General features: G+C 41.8%; 1 protein-coding gene across 2 annotated transcripts; it reads right to left on the reverse strand.

Annotated features, from left to right (window-relative positions):
- Positions 1-1,505: 1,505 nt before the first annotated feature.
- On the reverse strand, positions 1,506-18,603 carry LOC118788556 (repulsive guidance molecule A-like). 2 transcript variants are annotated; one of them, XM_036544586.1, is made up of 4 exons: positions 18,042-18,603; positions 13,722-13,837; positions 7,295-7,797; positions 1,506-4,394 (listed from the first exon to the last, which is right to left on the reverse strand). In XM_036544586.1, exons 1-4 carry the CDS (start codon positions 18,053-18,055, stop codon positions 3,693-3,695), a joined length of 1,335 nt encoding a protein of 444 aa, XP_036400479.1. In that variant the 5' UTR covers positions 18,056-18,603; the 3' UTR covers positions 1,506-3,692. The 2 variants fall into 2 exon arrangements, with proteins under 2 accessions (XP_036400479.1, XP_036400480.1); XM_036544587.1 differs by lacking the exon at positions 18,042-18,603 and adding an exon at positions 16,195-16,260.
- Positions 18,604-23,888: the final 5,285 nt, after the last annotated feature.

Consider the following 23,888-nt stretch of genomic DNA (forward strand, 5'->3'; position numbering starts at 1 on the left):
GTTTTCTGATGCTCACCAATTCCTCAGTACACTTAAATGTAAATCTTTTTATTCTGGGCTTTAAATAAAAACTCTGTGCCTTAGTCTCTGATGGGGGGCACTCTCATGTTTTGAAGAGTTAAAAAATAGCACAAGTTAAACAAGCCTTCCAGCAGGTAGCATTTCTTTATCCTTGATGCATTTCTGCACCTCAGTAGAGTTTTGTGTGGTACTGATCATGTGTGATGTTATAAATTAGAAAATGAAAAAGTAGAAAATGAGAATCACTGACATATGGCCAAAAACAAAGACACTTTAATTTTCTCAATAAATAATATACAGCATATGCAGCTGGTTTCACACCACTTTAGTCCTACATACACACTTTTGACCGTTCTGTGGATCTTCCTTTCGGCCTGCTCTGGACAGCTGCTACATTATTCCCTTTTTCTAGCAAAACAACATCTGATGACCTCTATTCACAATCAAGTTCCAACCAAATAAGAGCTAAGAAATATCAAAACATAAAGTGCTTTTTTTAATAAAACAGAAACATGAACACCACAAAACCACATTTCCCTGTTTTGATTTCGTAGTAGAATAACGATTTTTTTCCCAAAGAGGGATAAAGCTGAACGCTGCCTCACACTTCTTGCATGCATGGGAAATAGCCTAGATTAGCCATTTTGCACCCAGATGCAATAATCTTACCATATATGTTAGAACCCCCTGTGGGCCTCTATTCAATCAAACTGGAATGCACTTTTGTAATTCGGGCAACAAGTTTAATTTTACTTAATTTATGCTCACACTCGCTGGTCTGGGAGTGCTGTCAGCCTAGTCTGAAACTCTTGCTCATTTGACTTGAATGGATACACGTATGTTCCTTTGTGCTGTAAACTGCTCTGGATAAGACCATTTACTATGCATGGAATGTAATTTAATGTAATGTAATGGGTTACTTCCATCTTTTCTCATGCAGCACAATGAGTCTGTGGTCACTAAAATGAACAACAAATTGCCATGTAAGAAATGGGTGCTTTCTTAAATTTGCTGCTGAACGTTCAGGACAAAGCACATTGCAGTTACACTCAATAGAGGCCTAGGTACCAAACTACCAGCCAATGACGGAGGCTATACAACCTCTGAATGCAAAGCTTGACCTGTGAGCCTCTTTTTCATGTTGTGCAGTTCTGTGGTGTTTGTGTTTTCACAATATCCTTTTTTAATAAAAAGGTCACATTCACCTACACATCCCTCATACAAAACATAGAGTTAAATTTTAACACAACAGGCAAACACAATATATATATATCATTTTTAACAAAAAACTTCAACAACTCACAATCTCACAGTATGTACAGTCACACATTAAACATAGAAACAACTATTTATCATACACACAATACAAATTACATCCAGCAACACAAGTATCAATTTTACAATCATTTTTGTTCCTTTAATAATCGTTTTTAAAGCCAAGCTATGCAGAACAGACTGTGATGGTTGTTCTTTCCATAGCGGTAATAAGGCCTGCCAAATACTATTGTGTTGGTTACCTTGAATGACCTCAGGTCTGAGAAATAATAACGTTTGATGGCTGTCTTCAAAATAACCAAAACTAACCAAGACCAATTCAAAACCAAAGCATGGCTTTAGAATTATGAGCTCGCTAACCCAAGTGTTGAGCTACTATTCCTGTGTATTACGTACAGATGGAAGCAGAATCTGTCTCTGTTGTCCTATGAAGATCCTATGATGTCAGAGGTTGGCAGTCCAGAGACGTACCACGGACATTTTCAGGCAGAAGTAAGCGGGGAAACCAGACACTTCCTCATGCCAGTCTTTGTGCTGTGAAATATTATGGAATACTTCAGCTCCTGGTGGAAAACAATGCCTCTGCCCATCATTAGCAAGCCCACTGAGCTCCTAGAGAGCTACAACAGACAAGATGTTTCGGCTTTGTAAATGACAATGACATACAATGAGACGATGCCACCGCAGCTAATGGTGTCGATGTTATGGCAGGCTGTCTTAATGGAGGAAAAGCACAGTGCACCCCATCAGCTCTTTAATAAATCCCCCCCACCCCCTTCCAATCTCACACAAGCTTCACCCAGCGGCACCTTTCAGCATCGCACAAGCTCCAGGCCGCCGTCCAGCCAGAATTCTTATCCAACCGCAAAACTGTCCCAGAAGGGAGAGCTCTGTGGTTCGCAAACTCTTGGCACAAGGTCTTACTCTTTGGCAAAGGCATCGGCCGTAAATACCCGGGTCCACAGAGGGACTGGAGTCAAACAAGCCCTACAGCGTAGCCACGGCACCGCCCCCTCAAATGCTCCCAGGCTAATTTAATTTTCTTTATGAGGAGCAGTCAAAATGACGGGATGAGGTACTGGCCTCGATGATCGGGAGAAGAAACCACCAGAGTCAGTCTAGTACCAGTCCAGGTTCTTGAACGGTGTACCATTACACTAAGTGGTGTATCAATACTATGACTTGTAACAAACTTCCTCCATCGTCCATTGTCATCTGACCTGAAGCCCAATGTTTTTACACATACTGGAGGAATGACAACTGAGAAGACACTGGAATATTTTAGATTCAATACACTTTCTATCACAATTTTGGCCTTTCAAAAACCAATCCCAAAGCAGAAAAAAAAACTTTAATATCACGAACATGACAGTGTGAAACCTTGTTTTCTGTCCGCTGTGTAGTTTGTTCAGGGCTCTTTTCATGAAACAGAAACATTATTTTTTCATTCCAAATGAACTCTGACATCCATAAAATAAAACTAAACTGAAAAAACACTGCTGAAGATTTAAATACCCCCGCAATGTGGGATGTACTGGACCTCTTTCTGCACTGTGATTGGCAGACGGTGAAGTTTGCTCTTGGCAGACGTACTCAGTTCAGACTGATCCCTAGCCACCAGGCTTCCCCTGTATTACCACCCTGGGGGCTGTATTCAGAGTTTTCCGAAACTCGTTGGAGAAAGAGGAGCAGTCCAGCACACATGCTGTACTGAACAGCGGCCACAGCTACAAAGTGAGACCCGTGAATCTCCAGGAGTGACGGATGGGCTTGCTCATATGACAGGTCTTTGGCAGGGGGGGACGTCTCCCCCACCCAAACCTGAGCCCTCTGAATCTCGATGACTGTCCCGCTTCCCCAAGCCACGGTTACATCACGCAGCTGTGATGAAAACTGCCACTTTCTCCTCGCCACCTGCTGGAGACATGCAGAACTGCAGCTGCATTTTTTCCAGCGAAGGAGGAAGAACGCAGCACACATTTCTTCAAGGCTACTTCTCACTTCTCTTTCCCACAGGCCTTCACCCTCACAAGCGGTGAGGGACTCACTCTAAGTCCAGGCTTCTAGACCCCACAAGTACTGGGCCTACCATGACAGAACCAGTCCTTCGAACAAATGGATGAAAGCGCCATCTGGTGGCGAGGAGAGCTCTCCTGACGTCTGCCAGATGACTCCACGCATGACAATGACACACACAATGATGTGAACGTTGACGAATGAGTCCGACTGCCCCTGAATCTCAGCGGCGCCCCGTTTCCTCTGGCAGGAGCGGTCCGACCGAGGGACACACACGGCGGAGTGACGCGTACGGAGTGGGCCGACGTTTGACACGGTGAGAAGGTTGGGCTGCAGGTGCCACCGACGGCTAGCGCCGTGCGACGACCGAGCAAAGGCGACTAGAGCTGCGCAGAGCAGCACTGAGTCCACAGCAGGAGAGCGAGCAGGTGGAGAAGAGCCAGCGAGAGGGCGGAGACATCCCGCGGGGCCGCGCTGCCCACGCCCAGCGCCCTCTCGAAAATGTGGAACTTGTCCTTGTTGGAGTGCAGCATTTTGGCGTCCTCGAAAGCGTAGTAGGCCGCCAGGGTGAAGTTGATGTCCCCGGACGTGAGCAGGTCGAAGACGCAGGACTGGAAGTAGAGGTCCTCCACCGGGAGACGCTCTTTGCACTTGGCCATAGCCGACTGGTAGGTGAAGCCGTGGTGCGGGGCCCCCGCCCTCCCCCGCGAGCCGTGGCCCTCGGCTGCCCGGGCCCTGAAGGCCCTGAAGTCAATGCGCTGGTTGAGCGGGCAGCCGTGCAGGCATAGGTACAGGTCCTGGTTGTCGCCGTCCTCGGCGGAGGTGGCGACCTCCTCGGGCATGCGCACGGCGAAGGTGAGGTAGCGCCCCACCTGCCGCACCACGATGGTGGTGCCGATGTAGCGGGCCTGGATCTCCACGTGCTGGCCCGGCACCTTCTCCACCACGCGCAGGGCGCTGGCCCCGTGCCGCTCGCCACCGTTCTTCGAGCCGTCCGCGAACGCCGCCGGCAGCTCATCCGTCTCGGCGTGGTACATCTTCTGGTCCACGCACTCCTGGAAGTTCTTGAAGATGATGGTCAGCTGTTCCCAGAGAGACAGGGTGAGGGAAGGGTCAATTAGTCTGCTGCTTGAAACCTGTCAAGCCTTGCATGCTGAGCATCTATGGAAGCCAATCCTATCAAAAACAAACCAACTGGGGTGCAGAGCCATGGGGCACCTATGTCTACTGATGCTGTGCTTCTAGGTAAACACAACACATTATACTAGATTTATATCAGGTTTTGAGTTGCAGTCATTTTCCAAATTTAATGACAAGACAAAAATACATTCATCATAGCTAATGAATATGAGACATTCCAAATGGTAAACACACCAAAACAGGCCTATCTGGTTCACTGGGGCACTGTTATAGCTCTAGGTTAAAAAAAAATGTGGATTTTTGTGAACCTGGATTAAAATGAAGAAGCCCAGACATTTTAAACCAGGTATAAAATGGGAACAGGTGACAAAAAATGCCTAAAATGTGGTGAAAATCACTCTCCTACCACACCCATATTATCTCTCTCTCCATGCTGGAACATATTCCAGGAATTCATCTGGGTCTGGCTCTAAGCATGACCCACATACTGACCATTCTTACAGTGTTAATTGGCTAAAACGGCTTGTCTGTTCCCGTGCAATACAGTCTCATCAGTAATCAGACACATGTCAATGTCGGTGCCTTTACAAGGCTTCAAAATAGTGTTGAAAACTTTTTTGGCCCTTTCTCTCATTTCCAACCTGGTTTTTAAAAGCTTGGCCTCAAAGTGACGACAGGGCACTGCCCCCAAGTCTAACAGCATAGTTACACCCCAGACGGAGCACAGTCCACCCTCACATTCTGCAAAGTGTGGCTCTGTTCACAAAGACCTGCTTGTTTAATAACACTGGATCCTGTACATTTAATTCACATGAACAAACCTGCATGGCATGTAGTAACCTGCACTGAAAACTCATGCTAGACACAGTAAAAATACTAAGTCAGTGCAACTTCTATTAATGAAAGACCTGTTTTTGTTCATGGTTTACTGAAATAAGGAGATGTTGGTGATGATCACCATGTGACTGACAGGGCCATTCTTTTTGGAAGGCCACACTGAGCACAGCAGTCCAGTGTCCAGTGCATATAATCCAACAAAGGAGTCATTTCGGCAGCAAATCAGCCTGCTACAGCCAAAGTAAACATACTGAGAAAAAAAAGAAAAAAAAACACGAGGGCCAATCTCTGTTGAACTGGGCCTCCATTTTCACACACAAAGACCATCCATTCAGGCCCAAAAAAAAGAAAAAACCCAAACGCCTGCAGCAGGGTCTTGCTGGCCGTGTAAGAGTGGGTGCTGGAGCCAGTTTAATGAGGCTCGGCAGATTTCGGGTTCTGCAATTTCATTATGGAGGGCCAACAAGTCGGTGTCACAGAAGTGACCCCGGGACTGCAGTGTGGCAATGATCTGGGTGGGGGGAGGGTACGCCAAGCTGCCCTGTAATTACCCTGTCAAACATCCTGCCACTCTCCCTCCGCTGATCCTAGGTCAGCGCCTCTGTTGGCAGTTGGGACACGGTAACCATTGAAAAAATGGCACTCTCTTGCTGCTGACTCAGTTTAAAGAATGAAAGGAACAAGCGGGCTGTTCTTTAAACAGCCAGATCTCGTTTATCCAGGTGCTGTTGGGTTTAGTTTTGTTTTTCCTACGCAAAGCCGAGGTTGAATACTTCGAATAGCTTAGCTATTTGTTTCCAAGAACAGTACAAAACTCAAAACATTATGCTACGCGAATAAGAACCTGCTGTTATAATAATGAATTATTACCAGGCCTGGATAAGGGAAATGGACATTTCTTTGACAAATGTATTCAAAGAAGAGATATGCACTTGTCTAGTGCACTGAAGTTGCATGTGCACAGACAGCGGAACATAAAATGGACAGATTAGGGTGAGATGGCTTATGGTACAGGTAGAGGGATACTGGCACCCTTTTTTACCCTAGAATCCTACTGTGGGCTACTTCCAGAGTAACCCTCCCATTTACTTTACCAAATGTACCGTGACGGGAAAACAAAGTTAATTCGAAGCCTGAGAGCTGACCAGAGTCCCCTGAACCAATCAGGAGAAAATATCTGCAGTTTCCTGCGAGGGCTGAGCGCTTACTTGAAAAAGCAGGCCTTTAATTCACGTGCAAACAAATGAAATGGCTGTCCCAGGCCTTCGTAACATTAGCCTTGGCTGCCACAGACCCAGGCAGTCTGGAGTTAGGTTGACATAAGTTATTGCTGCTGTTATAATTCTGGCATCTCATTTAAAAGACTTATCAAGACATTATAAATTGCCCCGCTTATCGCTTCTTCATCTGCCATGGGCCCGATCCAAGTAATAGTACAAACAACCATATTAATGGAGTCAGACACCTACAATTGTTTTGCACTGGTCGCTTCCAGTCCCAGACAGTCACAATAATACAATTTAACTTTCTGTAATGAGTGAGACTTAAGAATAACCAGTTTGTGCACTCTAAAGGTCATTCCACAATGTATGACTCAACAAGAAAAAAATCCCCAGACACAAAGTGAGGTTTGGCCAGGGAAGACTGGTAGAAGTGCAGCTTTTTAAATTCAGCAATGTTCCTTAACCTTCAGCTTTTATAAAGGGCATCTTAAATTGTTCTCCGAACGGTGACAAACAGGTAATACCAGGCAATTGCCATCTGCTTGGCACGTGGTTGGAACACCCAAACAGACACTTTCTCCAGGTTAAACTTTCAAAGCTGTCTTTTAACAAAGAGCTTTAACTATGATGGTATGCTCCAATTAGCTATGATATACATGTTTACAGGATAAAAGCATGAACTGTTGGTTGCTTTGTCTAAAAAATACCACCAGTATAGTAGTAGCAACAAAGACCAGAGCAGTTAGACAGAGGCAGGACAGAGCAGCGGGATGGTCTCTCACCTTGCTAGTTGCCGTAGCAGAGGAACCAGGCAAGACAGGCGTGTTGGTCACCTGCACGGACAGATACTTGTTGTGGATGAGAGGCCACGCCCCCTCTACTTTGCAGGTCTGGAAGTCGTCACTGAACGTGCGGAGGTGCGGGTCTCCGAAGAAGCCGCAGTGGGTGTAGTTTGGGGCTGCGGAGTGGCGCTGGTAGCCGCGCTCGTAGTGACAGATCTCCGGTCCATCCGAGCGCTCCTGGCTGTCGGGACGGGGAGGGGGCGGGGTGCGGGGCCGCGGCTGGGACGTGGGGCCCTCCCGGGAGCAGTTGTGCTGGCTCATGAGGTCCTCAATGCCGTGCTGGGCAGAGTGGTAGGCCAGGTCACCCCGGCAGGTGCGGGCGGTGCGGCGGACACAGGTGTTGTAGGCTCGCAGGGCGGTGCAGAACTCCTCCTCCGGGCCCGCGCTTGAGGTGGAGGCCCAGAACTCCGAGTTACACCTGAGGATCTTGCACTGCAGGCTCACTGCAGAGAAAAGCTGGAATCAGCACTGAGTCACCCAGCATAACACCGCTGCCCTATACAATCTACCATTAAAACACAGTTACACTGTCACAACCTCAAGATTATTACATTGCTCAAATCAAAACAATCATCCAACATACAAATCCTACACTACAACACAATGCAATAACACAGGAACACTTGAAAATCTTACCACTTCAGTAAGAAAAGCCTAAATCAGCACTGAATCACCAGTCTAATACAACACACCTATACAAACCACAATACAGGCTACACAGGAATACCTCAAGATTATTACTCTGCCTAAATCAGCACTGACTCACCCAACCTAATACAGCTAACATATATAAACCAACACTAACACAAAACTCCCACTCCCAAAATTGCACATCACTAAGCATAAAACTACTACACTACATAAACCAACACACAGTGACACAGACCAACACAGTAACACTGGAACACTTCAGGATGGGACTGCTGACTTGCTGCTAGAAAATAAGCCCAAATAACCAATCAAGCTTACAGCCTACAACATTTGATGTTTTCTACATTATCACCTTTAAAAAAGCAGATGCTCACCTTAAAATGTACACACCAGTTCCAAAATCTTACATTATTGTTTACTTATAAATATGGTCTGTTTCTGATTGAGGTACGCATTTAAGTATGTTTCTCATACATTGCACTAGTGCTTACATAAGAATCAAGCAGCTACCGTATGAAGGACATTTGTAGTCTTACTGTTCCTGCCCATGCAGTTAAAGGCTTTCAACATCCAAGAATGAGTGTCTTGGATCGGGGAGAAGTGTACTCTTCGTTGACCTCATAAGTGTCACACAAAGTTGCATGTACTTTTGGAAAAAAAAAACCTTTCCGCACTCCACAGTAAAAATTGAGTTGGACAGGCACAACCACACTCATTTTAAGTTGACACAGAAAAGGTTAGGACTGTTTGCTCAATATTCATTTTCTCCACTTATTCCTTCTCTCCATTACCATACCCCTTACTGCCTGTTAATTGTATCACAGGGTTGATTATTTCAATGATCCCTTGTTTGAATGTCACATCTAATCAGGTTATTAGGGAATTGCCACTGATTAGTAAATCTGGGTTGTGTATATTATCATTACAGTACTATAATGCTTAAGGCACTAACTAAACCTTGGAACCTTTGAGTTCAAGACCTTGGGATACAGCGTTCCTCTAATTTTTCGCTAACTGCAGACAAATTGAGCAATTATATTAGTTAAATAACTGTGTGACTACAGCAGATGGAATGAAAACCAGAATTCCTTGCGGCCCGCGAGAGCTGAACTCAAACAGCACTGTCACGTACAAGCACAATTCCTTAAAACCTGATTCATACCAGACATTTATGAGGTAGAGAGAAAGCAGTTTCAGTCCAGGAGAGACCTAGGATCATCAGCACACATGTTAATTAAAGGGGATCCAAAAACAATTCAATGACATGACCATTCAGAAAGACACACACATTTTTAAAAATGTTGCAGTGAATTCTGAGTTATCACATGACCCCAACAAGTGTGTTTTCTTTAAGATGTCACAGCAACCAATGGGTGGGATGTCATATAAAAGTATGACATTTAGCCCAATATACCCCAAATAAGAAGTGTACTCGGTACCTAGCGACCTTGTACGATAATAATATAAATTACCATCATTATGCTGTAATGTGTTTCTGGCTGGCTTCACTCATTTAATGACATTAATGGTAAAAGCACCATTCCAGTTTATAATCAAAAACAGTGACATGGCAGTGATAATCTAGTAGACTACACCCAGCAGGAAAAATCCTGACATTTAATTAGTTATTTGAATGATTAAATCTCCAAGGTAATTTAAAGTACACAGAACACCTAAATTTCCACATGTGCACGCACACACACACACACACACACACACACACGCACACACACACAAACAATGAACTCTGAATCAAGACAGAGAGCACTTGTGCAGAACAGCATTCCCAATTTGGTGAAACTAAGTAGCTAAATAAATTAATTAATTAAATGTGCACATGAACAGACACACCAAAGGTATGGAGCCTAACAATAAATATTATTTGTTAGCAAAGCACAATTCTTTGGCAGTGGATGTCTTGGGAAAATCACACATAACAGCCCTGTAATGATATCATTCTCTCTTTTACATTAAAAAGGCGGCTATGAGAATGCTGATGAATGGCCTCCTAGGGGTGTGAGATAAATAGCTCCCCTGAAAGGAGGCAAAAAAAGCATGTTTAAAAGAATTCAATTGTAGCTGGAGGGAATGGAGGGGTATGAGTGTGTGTGTGTGAGGGTGGGAGGGGGCAGTTTTTAGGCTCTCTATGAAGACAATGTAATTTGCCATTGAGAGGAGCAACAGAGCAATAAATTACCCCTGTGTAAAGGGATTAGGTCGAGTTTCAGCTGCTGTGCTTGGGGGGGAGGAGAGGGCTACAGGCTCCTTTAAAGCCACAAGATCTCCTTTTACTACTCTCCAAGATCTCTGTAGTCCCTCCAGCTCCATAAACAACAGAGGGGAGCGTCTCACAATTCCATAAATTTGGATTACGGCTGCTATGTAACCACCCCCCAATCCGCAGCACAGGCTGCTTTCAAACTAAAGCACGCTTTGCAGATATCCCCTTGGCATTCAGGTCACCTGAACATAGGGAATACAACTCCCTTTCATAAGTAAATCCAGTAAACTTCCTGCTCGTCGGTCTACACTCTCTCTCCTGGCAAGACCTTCACCAAGCTTTTATCCCAGCCAAGGATAACCTTTAATGAGTAAGCAAATCTGGCAAACATTTAAATATTTTGGAAAAGTCAAAATCTTGAACCAGCTAAGATAATGTATACACTTTACAATTGAAAGATTTGTCACTTTTCAAGTAAATTTGACTGACTCAACGTTGCAGCAACCTTATCATCCCCTCTCTCCATCTCTATTAGTTATAAACTCTTCTATATACATACAGATCACCGGAAGAAAAACGAACAAATGTTTTCCAAAAAGATAAACGTGGTACAGGCTAATTTGGTCAGTTATTTAATCTGCTATATTAAATTACACAGATCATATTAATCAATGGGATATTTAATAAGCAAAGCCAGCCTTTTCAAGTCTCCCCCAATCCAAGAGCATCTTTAGAGTTTTTGTTTTTGGCAGTGGCTATGTCTGATTTGTGTGTAAATAAGCAAGCAAAATCACAAGCAAAAATGTGTGCCTTTGCTTGCCAGCTTATGACACAATCAGCATTAACAAAAAACTTCTGCCCATGGTTTTTACAGGACAAACCTGTGTGCTTTCAATTGTCTGGACTCCACATTCATACTTAGAGTTGTTTTTAAAATATCCATTTTCCACTGTGAGATCTGCACTGAGCAAAGCCATACTGTAACCTGGCTGACACTGCTTTTTCCACTGCAGTGCTGTGGTGGTAATGTGTCATATAAATTTGAACAGAAAGAGAGATATTTGCTGTTGTAAATTTGTAAGCAGGAGATAAACTGCAATTTTTTTTCCCTTCCATAAACAAACATTTAAAAAGTCAGTCACCCATCAGTCATTTTAACTAATCTTGAAGTACTGACCCATGCTGTTCTGTGATTAATGCTGAGGTAACACAGCTATCAATGCCTATAGCTATTGCACACCTATACTGTTAGAAATGACAAGAAGGAACGTTTGACAAAAAGAAGCACATCGGCAAGCCCCAGACTGGCTGTGGAGCCAAGCCAACACAGTTAGCTCTCATTCAGCCCAACAAAATGACAATGGGAAAAACAAATAAACTGTAACTTAGGGAGTCTGTCTGATTCCAGCCCCCTAGTGGAGAAGGGGCGACACTGTCACCCCTGACTAATAAACCACTGGCCTGCTTGGCTCTTGCAAAGACAAGGAGGGTCAATGCTATAAATAATTAAAAAAAACTGTCTCTAAACATCAATTTCACCTGCAAACACAGCAAAACTGGATGACAAGCAGATGAACTTTATTCTGTTTACCCAACATATGCTGAGCTCTGAAATCTCTGTACAGTACAAACATGCAACATTGCCACCACTTCAGTCCTTTACTCTTTACAATACTTTCCGGCTACCAATAAAACAATCAGAATCCTGTTGAATTTCATCGTATACCTCTTTTTGAAGCTTATAGAAAACTTCCCTAGTTGATCACTTACATCAGCAACTGATGTTGCACTCCCATCTGTGTAAACAATGCTGTTATTGATTAAAACTAGACAATCAGTCTTTGTTAAATTATTTGTTGTCCTCATGTCTTATATATAGGTATTACTCAATGTCCAAAATCCCTGATGACAAGATGTTTAAAAACACATATTTAAATGTCTGAACATGTTGTATTAAGAATGTGGTTTTCGTCCCAAAACACGGTTCTACCGACGTACCTTCGAATCTTTACGTCATCAACATGTTTCTAAACAATTACAATCATTTAATAACACTTTTAAAGGTGTTCGTATGGGTTTTAACCAAGGGAGTGTTTTGTGACACATAAACTCACTTTTAGTGCAGTGTAGGACTGAAGCCAGTCCCTTCCCCCTCCATAACAAAAGACATTTATCACCCATCTGATAAACCGCAGTAAACTAATCTTCAGATCGAGTAAACATCGACTAACACTTACATTATCTCTTTTTTGTTCAACGCTTAGTGGCATGAAAGAGACGGGTGATAAGAGCGGGCTGTTAACCCGCGGAACTTCTGATAGCTAAGTTTATGGGGTAGGACAGAAATTCCTTTCTATACTAATCAGTTTATTACTAGAATTACGAAGGCCACTTGTCCCAAAAATCAACATCCCCCTCAAGTCTTGTATACATGTCACTAATATTTTTTACCTTTTACTGTAAAAAGATAACATATATACTAACACGTGTGTTGCACCACGGCAATTTTAACCACACTAGAACTATGGGCTACACTACAGGCTACGTTTTATCGGCAGTTCCATGGATTACTCCATAATTAAAACATGCTTTTGGGAAAAGCTACAAGGCAAGGGGCACTCACAGTAAACAAGTTAAAGGCAACAGTTACAATTTACGTAAACGCATTTCAAAATTGAAAAATTAGGGCTTCAATCTGTATAGTGTTGAACTCGATCCCCTCCCCCAACCAGACAGGGTTTGCTAGGGGTTCAGAAGGAATGCTCACGCGCTGCTCTGCCAAACTCATTGTGAGAACACCATGGTTTCATTTAAAACAGATTAGGTAACTAAATCCGAAATGTGCGGAGACCTTTTACTTTCTCCGCGACGTCTAAACTTAACAACTACATTAAGTGAACACGCAGATCCGATAAAACAACGGCGAAGCCATCAATTATTTGTAGCTAACCATAGCGCACGGATCCACAGGTTCCGCGTTTTACTTAGGACATTTGCAAACGCAATTTAGATGTTAATCATACGACGTTTTCTCTTAGATTTGATATTTTAAAGAGTTTTTCATGGTAGCGTAACATAATCCACTGGTGTGCTCAATAACACTACAGAAATGTTAATTTTATGTTGCAACATAAATCAAATGCCGTGTTACGTTGCCACGATGTGCATTGTATCTTGCTAAACACAAAATCTCAACCGTTTACCGATAACTCCGATATACTCAGCCTTAAAAATAAACATCTGAACAAAACATTTCGTCTACTGGAATTTAACAAAACAGTGTAACAATGAATATAACAAAGCACGCGGTTACAAGTTTCTTAAACAATGTAACACTCTCAGGGGGCTGCTTTGTTAGTTACTTGTCACTACAGTGGGATACCTGAACGGCAATGTGTTCACCAGTTTTCTGAAAAGTTTCCAGGACTCGGTCCTACAAAAGACAGCAACTACAGTATGCTAGCGCATAGAAAATGAACGATTTTCGACTCTTACCTGTGGGAAAAACGTAGATTAACAATGTGAGGATCTTGCCAACATTTAGCGCCGAAGGTCTTCCTCCTTTCCCCATAACCATCCATCCAGCACGGGATCGCACTTCCCTCCTCTCCCTGGCCAAGTCAACAAGAGAGGCGGAAAATAGAATTAGCCGACTAGATTAATTGTATCATTAGTCGTGGTAGAAACTCCGAGCATGGGGACACGGGGGGATAAACGCGGGACGAGCAACGAAGTGAAACCATCTCCTCTGATCGGGAATAAATATTTTAGCACATCTGGCGCGTCCCAGCGTTCGCTACTTTCCCCTCCGCGCTCCACCTCCACACTATCAATGTTTAGGATTCCTGAGCATAACAGCGAAAAATAGCAATCGATCTCCCATTTCGGGGGTGTCAAGAAGGCGCTGCCCACCGTCCTTTCTGAACCAATGGGAAAGCCTTTTCCTTCTGCCCTCAACCCCCACGCAGTTTCGAATTACACTCCGACCTTGACGAAAGACCTCGGTTCCTGAAAGTCGCTTTGAATCTTGAACATCTTGCCGAATAACGAGCGCGACGATCTGGAGCGATCAACTATTCGAAATTCTCGAGGCATTTCTCGATGGTCAGATTTCTTGCGAGTCACCTTAGGTGATGTTTTTCTCCCTACGCTGCGGGTCTATAAAGAAGAGATGAGGTGCACATTTAGAATTATCCGTAAACAAAGCGATCTGTGAAAGTTATCTACCTATTAAATATAATATGAAAATACCCAGTCGCCCAGAGCAGAAATAAAGTATCTCTGTCCAGGGAGGCCCATGATTGCCTAGAGTCTACAAGCAGATGTCAGGTCTAAATGAACTAAAACGAATCAATTTATCACACAAATCAATGGGCAACGTTTTGGGTCTGAGTCACCATATTACAGCAACGAAAACGTTCCCACTGTTATAGCTTTGTGAAATAAATCTTACATTTTCCTCTCTCATTTCACACATACCACAAAACAGTGATTAACTATTACAAACGTGAATTCTGGAAAAAAAAAAGAAATAACTTCACTTTTAAGAATGAAAATTTGTATATTTTTGTATACATTACTTTGTCAAGAAATAAAATATATGTATTTGGCAATAAACATAGATAATTAAAATGATTAAAAATGTCAATTGTAATAAACATTGTTGATTATATACTGTGGTAAACATGGGATTTGAATTCTGTTCAGCAAAAAAGATCATAAAATTGATTTAGTTTTAGAACAAAAAGATGTCAACACATTTGTCAACACAAAACAAAACGTCCTCATGATCTGGAAAAAACATAAACCCACCTATTCCCACAACTGAAATATAACATCCAAATATACCCATTGTGTATTATACATTTTTTGGAATATTGCACAATGGTGTCAAATCTGTAATATATCCAACTCATATATGAATATTATTTCCATGATGATTAAATTCTCATGCCGGATTCTGTTGAAATACATGAATGGCCAAATAAATGATGTAACAAAGAATACAGCACACATGTGTAAGTTGATTCAGAAAGCTTCATTTGGATCACACCAGTGCACTAAAAGGCCAATAGTGAACTCAAAATAAAACATATCTGTGGTTCAGACACCATTTTAGTGTATGCCTGACCTCATGTGTGAAACATCAGTTTTGGGGTAGGAATACAGTTTTGGGTGGCCAGTAGAAACGCCTGTATCAAAACAACAAATCCCAACACATTATTATTTATTTGCTTAAAAGACAGTCATACCTAGGGTGATTTGCATATAGCTTATTTATTATGTATTGACTCACTCGTTCATTATATTATTTTTTTTAATTATTCACAGACACTGCTAAATATTTACAGATGTAATTCAAGTTAATTAGCATACTCAAGAGTATAACCACAGCGCTCCATGAATGAGAATAAAAGGCTTTACACGATGAAGACTGTACCACACTGCCACCCCATGCAGTGCAGCTATTCCACAGACTGTGGTTATTAATAGTATTCATTATCAGCTAAATGTTAGTGAAAAATGATTTCACAGGATAAAAAAAAAACTGTATTCCAAAACATTGCTTTCATAAACTGAGCATGCTCTCTAGTTTGCCAGTTTGCGGTAACTGTGCAAAATGCAGTCTGTCCTGTAATTTTCATAATTCCCAGCACCTTGTTTAGTTCAGTCATAAGATTATACAAACATATATATATATATATATATATATATATATATACACACACACACACACACACAATTCCTTAATGTATGATGCATGATCTCACAGCTGAATGTCTAGTGAAGTATGAGTACAGAAACAATTTTGTTAGCATTTTCAAAATGCATGACTAAAGAAATTGTATCTAAATAATGCAAGAGCAATAGTTTGCCCCTCCCACCCCTCTCTGTTGAATGCTGGCAATATAAGAGTTTCAGTTTGGAAAATCCTTGAGGTACCATCTAGTTTCAACATGCAGGTTACCTTGTATGCCTTATGTATCTGCTGTCTTGACCGCGATGTTATTTGTCTTTCAAACTCTTTTTTTTTCCTCCACCACCACGTGAATCATGTTCCACCATTTGCATGGGTATTACGTTGAATAAGGATGCTTTGCTAAATAAAGATATCACAGCATAAAATGGATGTTCTACATCTGAACTGGTGAGCAGTCACTTTACACAAACCTGTTGGTTTCAAAATACTTTCTTTTAACAATGTTCAAATTGCACTGTGATTTCCACAGGGCACTGCATGTTAATGTACAGCATAGTAACTGACTGTTTTTAAAGGAATTTAGAGCAGAAAATAATGCAGACCTACATGCCACAGGTGGTTATCTTCTCACAAGATGTAACCTAACATCATAACTTAAGAAACATTACATATTCAAAGGGGCACACAAGCTATATAACTTAAAACACAATGGCAGAGTTTAACCTGAAATTAACAGAGAAACAAAATAAAGGACAGAAAAAATATCACCAATAATGTCAGAATAATTTATACGCCAAATCCTTCTGCTCCATGGTGCAGAAGGCATTACTACCATTAAATACTGTAAAAGACACCTAGTAATGTTCCCTGGAAACCACTAAAACCCTGCCCCTTCTTAAAAGAAAAATGTTTCATTATGAAACCCAATTCACTGTTTGAACTATACAAAAACATGACTTCCGCACAGCAGTTTTTGTTGAACATATCTGCTCGATAACATTTCTGATGGGAAAGCAGGGTAAACGCAGGACTGATGTTGTAAGAGAAGAATATTTTTGATTGATACTAGTCATACTGATATGCGTAAAACAAGGTTAACGTGATAACGCGAACTGTCTAATACAAAACCTACAGCCTGCTGGTGGCAATCTGATGTTGAGCAACGAGTTACAAATCGCTTTCCAATAGATGGCGCTTGCACCAACCACTATCGGCTTAAGTATGCAACCCTACTCTACGCCAGATGGTCGAGTGAAAGCGAGACGAGAACATCTACCATTAAAATTTCAATTTGGACAAATTGAGCAATTGAAATGCAATTAAATCAACAAGCGGCAATCACGACCACATCAAAACACTTTACGACCTACATATCTCCTTTGTAAACCACACATATCGGGTCGTACCGGCTGATTTTTTGAAAAATAAAAATCTTTTAATTTAGCAGAATAACATTAATCACGCGCCAACCTCAGGAACAGCGGATACATTTGCTAGCAAGTTGTGCAGATGTGAAAACTCCTGTCGAAAACAAGCAAACAAAAAATGTGCCATTATTGCTGAGCAAATACCTTTCTGAAAAAAAAAAATACGAGTGGTTAATTCCTTCTTGTCTACGGTAATAATAACAGCAATGGGTTATTACAATTATTTTATCAGGACGTCGGAAAAAAAATATTAAGCTGATATTGGGTTTATTCTCTCCCATGTTCAGTATGATCTTGTCCTTACACGTTTCACCATTCAACACCAAATGTTAATTTAACTTTTTATTTAACACGTGTTACTTCGGCCACAACCAGACAAACAAGAGCGTTGTAATTACCTTATTGGTACGGATCTATGAAAAAAATTAGACATCAAAAAGCAAAGCAAAATTTTCACAATTTAAAGTCAGGCTGACAATATTTTCGGAATGAAGCAGAAAGCCGGCACACAATGCTGAAGTGTGGTGCAGCCACAGTAGAACAGCTTTACGTTATCAAAATTAGGAAAAGTGTAATATACACAAAATGCTACACAAATTTGTCTATATTGTAGTACAGTTAAAGCGTATACATAATCGGTACTAAAAGAGGATTATTTTGTCTGGACAACGCGTTACGGACTCTTACCTTTGTGGCTGCATGGAGCCCTCCAGCACGCTTTAGGACCGAGCTTGGCTGCGCAACCGGAGGGGAAGCGTTCGACCCCGAATTCGGAAACCCGAAAAAAAGACCGGCTGCTGTCTTGTTGAAACAGGCAATTAAATAGTTACTCCTTTGTTCAGCTGGGCGGAAAATAATGTAACCTTTCTTGCATGGTTTCCGTAGTAGCGAGCAACTATCCCAGATAAAGGGTGTGCAATGAAAGTGATTTCTCACAAGATCAGTCGACGATAGTTGAAATGGTGAACAGGTCTTGTCAACTATGATCTGATACACGGCAATGCACTGTTGTCTGGGTGCTACTTAGTCTGACTTGTTAGATGGTTAGATACGTCATTATGTTATAGACTACTCTTATTCTCGTTTTTAAAATAAAGTAGCCCAAATAAATTGCAAGCATTAGCTCCAGTAGTTTTTCCTCTCCTTGGTCGTCTGTGTCTAAACTGTGCTGATTCTTGGACGATGACAGAAATAACCCTCGGGGCACCGCTGCGCGTTTCCTCCACACAGACTGCTATCGCTTTCTCGTTTCCTCATATTTAGAACTGGTAGGGAGACAGAAGTGCGAGACAACGACCTGCACTGCGTGCCACCGCTGGGACCCTACCGCAGTCTGCAAGTATGACACGCCGGGAGTGGGAGGGAGAATTTGCCAACAACAATGCTCAGATCAATAATGACAGCGACAGTAACAATATTAACAGCAACAAAGAAAAACATAATATCTTTTTGCGTTCGATAGAAATGTCAAGTGAGAAACGTTAATAAGAATTCGTTTTATTTGCAATATTCTATTGAAGTTCCCCAAGGTGCTGACAGCGAGGCTGACTAAATCCCGTGCTCCCACATCACAAGCAGGTATGCATTGTTTCCACTGTAAGTAAAGGGTGCGGATCTCATAGCAAACTTGTAGGATGGCTGTTGAAACCTACAGTAAGCGGCTTCATTGTTCCTTTCCAAGCATGTCTACAGAGCACTTCCGTCCGTAAGCTGCAGTCTCATATTGTGAGAGACCCTCAAGACTCCTCACATTGCACTCGGTCATGCTATTTCAGTTCACTTATGCAGACCCATATGCCACTTCTGTACACACCGGTATAGTGCTTGCCAGTCCTCACACACTGGTAGCACAGCTGGCATAGAGAGGTATGGATGAGAGAGGAGTGGCCCTTGGCAGGGGCTTTGCCACTGTTGCTCACGCCACAAGCAGGTGCCCTTTCACTGCATATGAACGATACGGGCACACATTCAGTGCAAATTCAGCTCTTCCTTTAGCTGTTACAAGTTTGCTCCATTGTTTGCTTTTACTGAGGTAACGGTCAGTTACAGCTAAGCCTTACTCAAGAGATGTTGCTTTTATGAGTCAAGCCTGCCAGATACGTTTGTAAGGCCTGCATCCAAAGGAGAAGATGTCAAACGAGTCTGGGGATGGGGCTTCTGCAGTCAGCCCTGTCTTAGAGTTTAAAACTCATGCAACTCTACATCATTTAATTTAGGAATCTGGTTAAAGAAAGTGATGAAAACCTCTTCTATTATTTTATATATAATATAGATAATTTATATATAATATAGATCCATTTCACGTCAACTGATCCAGCGCAGCTAATCGTCAAATAGCATTCCTCTTTCCACTACACAGCAATATCCTGCCAAAGCATACCAATACCCCTGGGTAATTGCTGAAGGAAAGGTGGATTCTGTGGAGAAAATTTACATGTCAGAGTTACACATTACAGAAGCAAATACTATGGTGATGTGTAATATATGTTAGAAAATATTGGTGTGTGTGTGTGTGTGATGTCATCTGTCAAGTAAAGAGGTTAAAGTTGACCAGAGAATACATAGGGCAAGATGTATATGTATATATGAGTCTCTGATATACTTTCTCATTTAGATAACACTATTCTCTTCCCTTGTGGTACTTTCCTTGCTCAATATGTTACACATGAATAATAATAATAAAGATGCTGTTAAAATTTTCACATTATGCACACATGGATTTTGCTCTGTCGAGGAATGGGTAAAGCTCATGTGCAATGACGTCCATCTAACTTTTAGTCTTTTTCATTTTTTCTCATGTTTTTTTATAAGAGCTCTTTTAGACATTTTATATCAAGTGGGAAAGGGTTGAAAGAATTTAACTGGTGTGGTTCGTTTTACAAATGAATCCTGGGAATATGAAGAATACTTGTCTAGTTTTATTGCGATGCTTGAATATTCCCTAAGCCACCCAATAGGCTGGCTGGTGGTACATCAAATGGCTGTGCACAGCGTGGTCGGATGCTTTCCAGGTTGAAAAGGCAAGCTCCATTAGTCATACATATGTTATGGACCATTAGCATGATCTACGCTCATGAGAATCTGCACAAAACATTGATTTGCATCCAAACCCAAAATGGCACGCTTCCAATCTATATTCAAGGGGGGAAAAAGCTGAGAGGGAATTACAACTGTTATTTAATCCTTTTATGTTCTCAACATGGAACTCATCCATGTTTTAAGTTGAATTATGTATTATGCGTAACCAGCAGCTGATTTGAGTGTAGGTAACATTCTGCCTGAGCTGCTATTCTTACAGTGTGTTTCTCCTTGTAAGGGGATAGTTCACAGATCTCCAGCCTGGAAATCAGAGGGAAACCTTTTATAACCAAATAGCTGCAGCTACAACAATGATGATAAGATACATTTTATGCTTTCTGGGTGGATTTTGGATGGATGGATTTGGATTTGTGGATTCAAGTGAGCATGGATAAAGAATGGCATAGAGGACTAAAACAAGTGGTCATAGCTGGTGGGAAGATGAGGCTGAGCTCAGGAACCAGCTCCTGCCCACCATCCACCTACCTCTCCACCTGTCTTCTGCACAGTTGCACATCTCAAACCATAATTGTTACACCTGGGGTATTGGTTACAAGTACCCTGCTTGACTCATTTGCCAACGTGAATGTCATCACCATTATTACTTTCCTCAAAACCCTGTGCAGGGAACCCTATATTCCAAAAAACGGCAAGACCTATGCTGGAACAGCCTGGCTAGCCATCACTGATGGAATAAGCTCCAGACCTGTGCTGATGTCCCCTTTCCTGGTAGTGAGATTTCTGGTGAGGGGATGGAATGGTGTTGCTGGGGGAGGGGGCAGGGGCTTAAAAGACTAGGCAAGACATCAAAGACCAACACAATGACAGGCCATTGCATTGATCGAAACATCGGATCACATCATGCACAATGAACATAGCTGGACCTCAGTGCTCTCAAATAAAATGATTATGGTAGACTATGGTTGATGATGGCTCGGAAAGGTAATTGCAGTTCTCTTTCTGAGAATTGCACTGGATCGCATTTTGATTCAGGCCTTACTTCTGACATGATAATACAATAAAAAATAACAGACCCCTGTAATTTGTTTTCTTTCTTGCAGCCAAAAGGAAGGTGAAATATACTGCCTTTAGATCGGAACCGTGAGTGGAACTGGCTATTTGTGCTTGATCACAGTGCTTCAAAACACCCCGGGGGGGGGGGGGGGGTTGCTTGATCAGGATGTGTTAGCCAAAACATGACATTGCATATATTTTTAATATTACACTGCCATCCATTTGTAAAATTACCAATGGACAGGTGAGATAAAAAAAATAATTAATCACAAATAACAGTATTTATAGGTCTACTCTGGCACTGTGCAGAGCTGCAGAATAACTCACTCATAGTTTGTGCCATTTTTCTCACTATATTCAGTTTACAGTGACAAGAAAAAGACACCTCAAACTCTTTGTGTTTGAGATATCTTTGTTATAAAATCAGATACAATCAGACCCAGACATGTAACCATAATATGACCACCGAAGGAGAAGAAAATCAATATATCCTTCACTATGATTTCCTATAATTTGCCTTCACCCCATGAATGCAGAAAAGGGTAATCCCATCATCATTCATTTTGTCCATTATACACAGTCTGTCTGGTCCAGGGATATATGAATCCCAGCAAGAGGAACCTAAATTGCAGGTGAAAATAGACTTTGTTGAGGGTGACACTTGACAGAAATGGGGGGCACTCGACCTTATAATTATGAAAAGAGATCAAAGGTGCCTTATCTCAGCAAACCACTCAGGTTCATTTCACAAATTCGAGAAGGGCCTTCGGATTAAAATGGCCCAGCGAGGTTTTCTCAACTTCGGTTGTCATCTAATCTATATATCAAAGAGACGGCGAGAAATCTTCCCAGAGAGCAACAACGTGTGCTCCCCAGTGTGTTCATATGCCCAATGAAAACACACATAGCTACACAGCAAACACGGTGCTAGTGTTCAAAGACAGCTTTATCTAGTTTTCCCTTGCATTAAGTGTAATTAGGCAGATAAGAGACAGGATTGCTCTAGTTTACGGCGCTCTCCCCCTCTTTAAGATGGCTTGGACTTTATCAGCACTCGACTGTACAAGTGAATTTAACCATAATCATTCTCATGAACTGCAGCTGAGTCTGTTAAATACCCTCGTCGCTGGTTTATCTCTCCAGTTCTGCACAGGTTGATTAAGCCTCTATCAAACCAGGGCGAGATATAAAAGAAAATGATGTTTGATCTTCAGTGTCACCTTAGCAGGACCAGCAAACTGGAGCCTGCCTTGCATAATAGACTGGAGGATTCACAGAGAGAAACAGAGAAAATCATGCTTGTGCAATCCAGAACATTTCATATGCAAAATTCAAGACTGTTGCACTCCCCAAGCAGATATATGATATTGCAAACACTGCATGATTGATAACCCATTTTTCCATTTTTTTTCCAGAGGAAAGGAACAAGACATGAAAGGCTTCTAAAGGAAACAGTACCTTTGAGAAGGGTTAAAGGTTGAGACAGAGGACAAATATGATTTTGGAATTTGATTTTTATTTAACTTCACGTGGATTACAAACAATCAATTTTCACAGCAATGTTACTTCTCTTTGCCAGTAGTAATGAATCACATCCCCATGACTGGCAATAACACATATAAACCCCTTTATGAAAATAAAAAAGCTCTCCCTCTCACACATAATGCGCATCTCATCTGGTGATCATTACGTCTTGACAGAGCCTTAAATCTCATAAATCCCGCCTCATAATGACAGTGTTTAGAGTCAGGTCTGTTTACATTCCAGAGCTTAATTTGAGGCAGCCGAGAGCATCAGACTCCTCCTCACTGTGGTGGTGCCTGATTATTGTAAAGGTAATTTTAACAATAAGATTTCTGAAATGGAACAAGTTAGATTGCTGTAGTAATTATCAACCTTCTCAGGAAACATGAAAAAGTGAAAAAGGCAAAAAATAAACAATGTATTTTTGTCAATCACCAGTGTATATTTTTAACATCAAGAGAATATCGAGTGTACAGCAGGGATCGAACCTGCCAGTCCTTGTAAGCTTGGTTGCAAACTCTGTGCTGGTTCATTTCAATAGTAAGCAGCTGCAACTCGCCATTTAGCCTAATAACTGATGCTACAGTAATTTAATTAAATGCATAATATCTGAGAACAAACGACACATTTGATGGAGAACATAGTAGCAGATTGCTCAGAGAAGTGCACCACTTCTGTGGTTTTCTGCACATGCTACAACAAAGACATATTTATCTCTCCCTGTTGCAGAATTGAACAACATTGTCTCGACTTGTGCAGACTTTATGAACAATGCATAATCTTAATCCAGATGAATAGTTGACTGGGGATTACAATCAGACAGATAAAAATGGGAGCAGAAATGACAGGCTTTTGATGGTATCGTGCTCTACTCAGGCATATCTCAGTGCAAAATGGCACTAATTCATCACCAATTAA

Source organism: Megalops cyprinoides, chromosome 13 (genome assembly GCF_013368585.1).
Source record: "Megalops cyprinoides isolate fMegCyp1 chromosome 13, fMegCyp1.pri, whole genome shotgun sequence".
NCBI lineage: Eukaryota > Metazoa > Chordata > Actinopteri > Elopiformes > Megalopidae > Megalops > Megalops cyprinoides.

Bases quoted from the DNA above. Each gene is read 5' to 3' on its own strand.
- LOC118788556 (XM_036544586.1), bottom strand. The intron at 7,798-13,721 runs GTAAGAGTCGAA...TTTTCTCTGCAG, and splicing joins AATCTACGTTTTTCCCACAG to TGAGCCTGCAGTGCAAGATC. The intron at 4,395-7,294 runs GTGAGAGACCAT...CTCTGGGAACAG, and splicing joins CTGCTACGGCAACTAGCAAG to CTGACCATCATCTTCAAGAA.